This window comes from Lagenorhynchus albirostris, chromosome 2 (assembly GCF_949774975.1).
Source record: "Lagenorhynchus albirostris chromosome 2, mLagAlb1.1, whole genome shotgun sequence".
Lineage (NCBI taxonomy): Eukaryota > Metazoa > Chordata > Mammalia > Artiodactyla > Delphinidae > Lagenorhynchus > Lagenorhynchus albirostris.
Window position 1 is genome coordinate 35,898,275 of NC_083096.1, and position 8,796 is coordinate 35,907,070.

Consider the following 8,796-nt stretch of genomic DNA (forward strand, 5'->3'; position numbering starts at 1 on the left):
TTTTCCTCTCTCTTCTGTTTGTTTTTACAGGAGTATTAGATGATTTGTCATTTTCTAAAAACAGATATGTTGTGATTGCATTTAAGTTTATGGATTAACCGTTGAAAACTGGCACACTTTCTGTAATGCTTTCCCATTCAGAATTTACTAAGCCTTTCTATTTGTTCAAGTAATCTTTTCTCTCACTTGGTTGTTTTCATGACTCCTTAAATACACTACTAGGTTTCTATATTTTGCTATGTTTTATTAACCAGAAATTAGACATACTTTTACATTTTAACTTATTCTTTTTAGAAAACATTTGTATCCATAAAGTAATGTTGCCATAGTGGGTCATGTGATATTTGGTGAGGACACAATCAAATGGACAGTGCTTGGGAATGTTAATCAGAAAAGTTTCCATAGTGGAGGAGATATTTCAGATGCATCTCAAGAGAGTGTAAACAAGGGGAGAAAGGTATTCCAGGTAGAAGGAGCAGTTTGAGCAAAGACCCAGAGGCTTGTCATTCCATCACATATTACGAGAACTACATAAGCAGTTGACATGACTGGGAAAATAGTATGTGTGATGGTGATTGAAGGTGAAGGTAGCATAGGTTTATGTGGAGGAGTGGCATAAAAGACCCCCCTGACCATATAAACCTTGTGGAAATTACAGAATATTCTGATAGGTGCAAAGGATACATTTTTAGCAAATGATATCATCAGGTATCAGCCTGGAAATGTTGCACGTACTCAGGTTCTTAAGTCTCCATACATGCTAGTGTTAGGGAGGATAATTATGTGAAGTCTTACCAAATCTCAGGTAACTTCCAGTGGGGGATGACCAAGTCATGTCACCCTAAACATGTCACCCACAAACTCCAGCAAAATTACTTTAACATGCCCAGTCACTTGGATCTATCTAAATGATCTGATTACACTGTTCACAGTTCTATAATGCCTAGTGCAGGCATCAGACATGAAGGAGTTACATTGAAACTATGTAATAGTGGCATCTTTGAACCTGAATAGTTTGCTCTAAGCCTGGGAGGGTCTGAGCACAGTTGGTCTTGCAAGGGTCTACATTTGAGATGTACTTTTGGCAGTAGTGTTTATCAGAGTATGTATCACATTACCCTGGTTTTGTGAATGATTTCAGGAGAAACAGTGCTCTCTGATCAAAAAAGATTGGGAAATAATTCATACTACATTTTTCTCATGGTGATTCACAATGACCATGAGAATATTTAAAGTCCTACAATAAAGACGCCTGTTTAATTTTTTAAAAACTAATCTCTCAAACTAGTTGGACTGCAGAACTTTTTTTTTTCTCATATAATGAATGCTTTTAACATCCCATTGAACTAATGTTTAATTTAACAGTTTTGGGGAAATCTGGAAAGATGGTCAAGAGCTAGATCATCAAAAGCCTTGCATGTGATGACAAGGAATTGGTGTTTATCCTGTAGAATCTTAAGCAAAGAAACAATACGTTCAGATTTGCATTTTTAAAAGAAGGGGCGGTACTGGGCTGTCAACCAAAGCAGCAGTGGTGGGGCTCAAGAGGATGGAATAGATGTAAGAAATACTTTCACTATGAAGAAGATAGGCTTTCCAGGATTTAGTGAATTGATGAATGTGGGGAGAAGGGGACACAAAGAATGAGTCAAGCAGATGTCACTGGGTGGACCCAATGGTTCATCAAAAGAAGGGAGGGACATGTTTGTGGGGAAAGATGATGAGTTCAGTTCTGACCTACTACTTCCAGGCACCCATGACGTAGGAATCAAGAGAGAGGACTGGACTCAGGTAGATGACATTTAAATCACAATTGAAGCCTTGGTACTAAACAGAACATAGAAGATTAAAATAGGGATGAGAACAGATCTCAGAAGGACAGTAATGCTTAAGAGGCAGGAGGGGAAGGAACAGTCAGAAGTAAGATGAAAGGGGAAAATAGTTTCACAGAATTCAAGACAGAAAAATGTCTCAAGAAAACAAAACTAGGGATGTCATTTGCATGGCTTTCCTCACAGGAAGTTAGAAGATAATTTTAGCCAAGGGTAATTTAAATAGAAATTTAAGTAAAATAGAAAATGTGGTCTCTATCTCCTTCCTTCCTGCTTCTAAGTTTGCTATCAGAGCATTGCATGTGTAGGAAAATTTGCAAACTTCAGGAATGCCTACAAGCTCAAACAATTCATAATGTTCCAGTCTGATTATTAAGGTTATTAACATGTTTTTATCAAATACTATATTTAAGTGTCTCAGTTGATATGAACCAAATATATATGTTAAACTAAATTCTTAAGCATCACTCACTTGTTTTATTTCCATTTTTTAACTGACTTCAATTTAGTTTCTGATACTTGATGTAGACATTTGAGTTGCCTTAAATACTTTTTGTAAGTAAGATGAGTAACGAATCATTCGAAAATTGATGTCTAGTAACAAAATTAAATATTTTTAAAAGTCATCCTAACACGTGAAGAAGAGACTATGTTATTTTTTTCTTGTCTTCTAAGATATTTTAATAAAACCTAAATCTCACATTAACCTAAAAGTTACCATTTTGTAATAATTTTAATGTATATTCCCCTTAAATATGTAAGTTGACCTCTTAAATATGATAGTGAGTGACAGGCTGTAAGTACCCTCAACAGTAATCTTTCTTCCCCAATAATTTTGTATTACTTTATCTCAGAGTTCTACATGATAGTACAATCACATTTTGTTGTCCTTTGCTAATTTTGGCAAAGAGTTTTAGAAACACAGCAAAGTACATGTGCTTTCAAAGAATAAAAGTAAAAATGTCTTCAAAATAATTTAAAGCTTTTAGTACTGCATGACTATGTAAGGATTTTGAATTAAACATCAAATCTAAAAACTTTCTTTTTAAGTTAGATTGGAAGATTGGTTCCCCAAAGGTAAATTTATGATCATATTATAAAATGAAAGCTTATGACATTTTTTCAATCTGGGAGTCATAGTTATTAGTCATTAAGAGTCCTGCCTAATATCAACTTCTGTCTCGGATACTTAGCAGCTTAGCAAGTTGTTTTTATGGGTCTTTCCAAAAAACGGGGGTTACTTCATAGGATATTTAAGACAATAAAATGAAATCATCCATGAAAAGTACTTACCTGGTGTTGGGAATTATGGAAAGGAAACAACTTTTACACCTTTATAGTAATCATGGCCAATAAGTAAAGAATTTCTTTTTTCTTTTTTCTTCCATTTAGCAATTACTATACAAATACAAGCCGTAAAGAAGACGTTCGTTTAGAAACACTGGAAGTATATTCTGTTGATCCATACAACCTAGCAAACTAATCAGAAGACAAACGGGTATCTAATGAAATTTTAAATATTCTTATTAATTTATATGTCAAAATTTCCTTCCATTTAAATTTATCACTAAGCATAGTACTAAATATATATGGTTCTGTTGCACATCTTTACTAATCATGCACAAAAATTGTTAACATCTATTTCACATTGCCAACTATGTCCCTGTTTTTGTTAAAATTTATTCATCTATTCAACAAATATCTAAATAAATAGCAAAATAATTAAGAATAAGATAAATAAGAACATGATAAGTATTGTGGAGGAAAAGAAAGCAGGAAAGGGGATAGATAGGGCAGGGTAGTTGGAAGAGAAGTTCTCACTAAGAAAATGACATTTGAGGGGCTTCCCTGGTGGAGCAGTGGTTGGGAGTCCGCCTGCCGATGCAGGGGACACGGGTTCGTGCCCCCGGTCCGGGAGGATCCCACATGTCGCGGAGCGGCTGGGCCTGTGAGCCATGGCCGCTGGGCCTGCGCGTCTGGAGCCTGTGCTCCGCAACGGGAGAGGCCACAGCAGTGAGAGGCCCGCGTACCGCAAAAAAATAAAAATAAAAAAAAATGACATTTGAGCAAAGACTAATGTGAAGGAGCTAGCCTTGTAAAGGAAAGAGCATTCCAGGAAGAAAGAACAGTAAGTGCAAAGATCATAATAAGGTGGTGTGTTCCTGCTGCAGTGTGGCCTTGCATGGACTGACCAAGGGAGAGAGTGGCAGAGACGAAACCAGAGAGGTACAGGAGGAGGGTGAGGATGGTGGATCCTACAGAGTATGCTAGGTCATTGTAATGAGCGTAGTGTTTATTCTGAGATGGGAACCACTGGAGGGTTTTAAGCAGAGAAGCAAATGATCACTTTAACTGCTGTGTTAAGAAGAGAATGTAGGTAGCCATGGGTAGAAGATGGGGAATCCCTGTGGACCCTATCACAGAACTCCAATAAATTGTGAGTGGCTACCAACAAGCTGGTGAGAAGAGTTCAGATTCTGCATGCATTTTTGAGATAGTGACAGTAGAGTTTGCTGACAATTTGTATCAGGATATGAGAAAAAGGGAGGAGTCTATGATGATGCCTGGGTTTTTTGGCCTGAGTAACTGGAAGGACAGAATTGCCATTAATTACGACAACTGAGAATGAAAAGCAAGACTGGGGAGAAAAATGAGTTCCACTTTGGAGATGTTAAGTGTGAGATAATCTAATAGACATCCACATACAAGTGCCGGAAAGGTAGCTGGATGTACAGGTCAGCACTTTGGGAATAGGACCAGGCTTGGCATACAAATTTGGGCCTTGTCAGTATATGGATGTACAGAATAATGAAACCGAGTAAGATCATCAAGGGGGTGAAAGAGGCTAGCGAAGAGGAAATGTCCAAGTGCTGAGCCCTGGATCCTCCAACATTAGGAGTCATGGAGTGGGGAGGAGCCAAAACAGGGGTAAAGAAGCAGCTCTGATACAGGACAGAACCCCAGAGTGTGGTGCTCTAGAGTCAGGCAAAGAGAGAACTTTAATGAGGAGGGAGTGATAGACCCTGTCAAATGCTGCTGAGAGATCGGGAAAGATTAGTCGTGAAAACTGACCGTTGTGTTTAGCAGCACAAGATTTGCTGGTGAACTTGACAAGTGCAGTTTTGGTGTAGAGGAAAGAGGCAAATTAGAGCTGATTGAAGTGACCTTAAGAGAGAATGAAAGGAGAGAAATCGGAGATATTAACTCTTTCAAGGAGTTTTTCTATAAAGAGGAGCAGGTAAGTAGAGTAATGGCAAGAATAAGAAGTAAAGGGAAGTATTTTTAAGAGTGGAGGAATAGCTGTTATTCCTGTAAGCTGAAGAGAATATTTAGCAGGAAGGGGGAAAATGATGGCAGGAAATAAAAGGAAGAATTGCTGGAGCAACATCTGGGTAAGCTAGGAGTGGGATCTAGGACTTAAGCAGAGGAGTAGAGCTTAGATAGGAGCATGGCCTTAGTAACAGGAGGGAAGGTAGAATATATGGGTGCAGATGAAGGTAGGTGGGGAGATGTGATGATGAAAGCACATGTGGAAGTTCTCTTCTGTTGCTTCTGTTTTCTAGGTGAATAAAAAGAAAAATGATCAGCTGAGAGGGAGATTAGGAAAGGAGATGTTAGAGATTTAAGGAGAAATGAGAAGGTATTAAACAGTCACCATGAGAGTTGAAGCCTGAATGATAGGGAGTATAGAAAGGTTGACAGGCAACATGAAGAGTCCCCCTGAGGTTCCCAGGAGGAAAAGGGTGTGAACATTTGACAGTTTGCTAAGCCCAGGCCGTACGCTGAGGCTCTTTCATGCCTTATCTCATTTAGCCCTCATTATAGCTTTAAAAGGTGTGTATTATTCCAAGATAATACCTAGGTGAGCATATAATATCCCAGCTGAGAAAACCAAGGCGAAAAGGCTCTCTTGGCCAAAGACTTGGGGGTCAGTAATTAGCAAAGGTAGAATTCAAGCTCCAATCTGACTTCAAGCTGCTTTCTCCTACATAATCTATAAGATATAAAATAAAGATACCACCTCTGCCCTCTTGGAACTTATTTTAGTAACAAAAATAAGACATATACATATCATAGTGTAAGATTAAGTGCTAAAAACAAGATACAGAAAAACTGCTGTGGCAGTTGAGGAAGAAAAGCTTCCTTGTTGCTAGTGAGTCATAGCCAAAGAGAAGAAGAGAACAGGAGAGACTACCAGAGTGATCTCTAAATCCAAAGCCGTGGGAACCCAAAGTAAAGTTATTACCTAAGTGTTTGTTGAATGAATATTTGAATGAGTGAGAATGAAACCATTGCTTCAATTTCTCCCTCATTTATTTTTATTCATATTTATCAGTATAAAATTTAATTATTATTTGCTTTACTTCATGTTATATGAAGAAGGACCACTTAATTGAATGATACCTTCTCATAGGCTTGATGCTCCATTATTTATAGCACTTTTAATTGGTATATAGAGAGAGAATGTTAAAGCTCATATTTAAACTTTGAGTTATACCACTGCCTTTCATGCTGTCTCCTAAATAGAAATTCATCTATTTCAGTATGCCTTGTTGCTTGGAACCCAACTGAACATTGGTTGGAGAGAAACCTAATATCAGCAAGTCTGTTGGCATGGTCTCAACATCAGTGAGATTATTTCATAAGTTTTAGCTCCTATATGCACTTAGCCTCAAGCAGAACAAAGAAAATTTGCTTGATGATAAAGATGGAAGCCCAGTTTTACTGCTACGTGCTCTTCAAGGACTTTTGAAGCCTCACCTGTGACATACTTGGAGCCAGGCTATGGATATAAACAGTTAAATAGCTCTGAAAATTGTCACCTTTTTCAGGAAGGCACTAAAAAGAGCTGTCCTTGTGTCTAGACTCTTCTTTTTATAATCAGCCTACTCACTGTTACCATATACTTTTGGTTGTAGTGTGGTTTAAATTATTTAAGCAAAGTATGAAGCATATCCTGTGGCTATGATGGGCATACATTTTGGGGGAAGTCTGATTTTATTTTAATAGGAGTATCTTTCTCTGATATAGTTAAATGTTTCACTTTTATTTCCTCTTGGTTTGAGTTTTTCTCATCGTATGTACTTTACCTTTGCATAATCACTCAGTAATTCCAATTTGCACAATTTTTGTAAATTATGGGAGTCAAGTTTTAATTCTGAAGTTTAATTCTGAAGTAACTGTAGTTGCTTGTAAAATGTCATTTGATAATGTGTACATTCATCATTCAAATAAATGTTGTCTTTAAAGAAAAACACTTGCCTTATGTGATTTTTTTTTTTTCTGGAGTCAATGAACTCTTGAATAACGACATAGTCTTAGGGTTTTTAGAGTTCCTGATTTAACGTTGATGCATTCTGGATCCCACCACTTCGTCATGTTAGCCAAACTCTCAAACCCCAAACTCAGTTCCCTCATCCTCAAGGCTTAGCAAGCCAATACTTTCCCCCAGGGCACTCATTCTCTCCTTCCACACTCTAAATCCAGCTGTCAGTTTGCTCTGTTCCACCATTTCAATATTGAGAAAATAAGATCTTGCTCATTGGCTACCACAGATTTACTCTCCCCATTTTCTCTCAGACTGTGTATGCTGTTTGACATCTTTTTTTTTAAAGAAATTGTGGTTAAAAAAACATGTAACATAAAATTTACGATCTTAACCATTTTTAGTGTACAGTTCAGAAGTATAGAAGCGTTAAGTATATTCACATTGCTATGCAACAGATCTCCAGAACTTTTTCATCTTACAAAACTGAAGCTCTATATCCATTAAACAGTAACTCCACATTCTCTTCATCCTTCAGCCCCTGCCAACCACCATTCTACTTTTCCATTTCTATGAATTTGACTACTTTAGATACCTCATATAAATGCAACCATACAGTATTTGTCTTTTTGTGACAGGTTTATTTCACTTAGTATAGTGTCCTCAAGGTCCATCTATGTTGTAGCATGTGTCAGAATTTTTTTTCAGACTGAACAATATTTCACTGTATGTATAGACAATATTTTTTATTCCATTCATCCATCAGTGGACATTTAGGTTGTAATGCTGCTATGAACATGGGTGTATAGATATCTCTTCAAGACATTGCTTTCAGTTCTTTTGGATATATACCCAGAAGTAGTATGCTGTTTGGTATCTTATTCATTCACAGTCAGTACCATTTTCCTTTCTACAACTTGTCTGTTCTTGCACCTCAAGCCATCTGCTCTATTATACCTTCATCTCTACTCTATTCTCCTTCTTTATCATAGCAGAGGATGAAAACATCACAGGATAACTCTATTTCCTCTCCCTTTACCTTCAAGCTTATTTATACCCACTCATCCTTATTCTCATTTCCACCTACCACTTTTTACAGACTATACAGTTCTCTTCTCATTCCTTTCTGTTTCTTCCAGGATATTGTTCCCTCAGTAATACCATCTCTCATCACTGGCTTATTCTTTCCACCTACAAATATGTTCAAGCCAGTACCCATTCAGCTGCAAGTGACAGAAATCCATCTCACACTGGCTTAAACCAAAAAGGAATTTTATTATGCCACATGAGAGAAAAGGTCAAGCATGCAGCTGGCTTCAGTTAAAATGGGAATTAACTATTCAAATCATATCCTCAGGACTCTGTTCCATTCCCTGGTTCTGTTTTTTTCTTGCTGGACTCATTCTCTGATAGACACTCCCTAAAAACGGGCAAAATGTTTGTTCACGATGCCAAGTGCACGTCTCGTCAGCTTAGCATTCCAGCACAATGAACTTCTTTTGTCCAATAACTCCTGCAAAAGTGCCTTCATTACCTCTGATTTGTCCAACTAGGGTCACATGTCCCCATTTCAACCATTTACTAGGATGAGAGCAGTGAAATAAGCAGATGACAAGGCCTAGGCTGCTTGTCCAGGCTTAGAGCTAGGGATAGGATTGATCTACCTCAGTTGTTCTCAAGTGGGGCACTCACACCTCC

General features: G+C 37.7%; 1 protein-coding gene across 2 annotated transcripts in view; it reads left to right on the forward strand.

Annotated features, from left to right (window-relative positions):
* Nucleotides 1-6,990, forward strand: part of CR2 (complement C3d receptor 2) — a 34,540-nt gene extending 27,550 nt beyond the window's left edge. For both annotated transcript variants that reach the window (XM_060130338.1, XM_060130341.1), the window contains 2 exons: nt 3,225-3,330; nt 6,377-6,990. In XM_060130338.1, the coding sequence (XP_059986321.1) occupies nt 3,225-3,315 (91 nt within the window). In that variant the 3' untranslated portion in view covers nt 3,316-3,330; nt 6,377-6,990. The remainder of the gene's footprint in view (nt 1-3,224; nt 3,331-6,376) is intronic.
* The last annotated feature ends 1,806 nt before the right edge of the window (nt 6,991-8,796 follow it).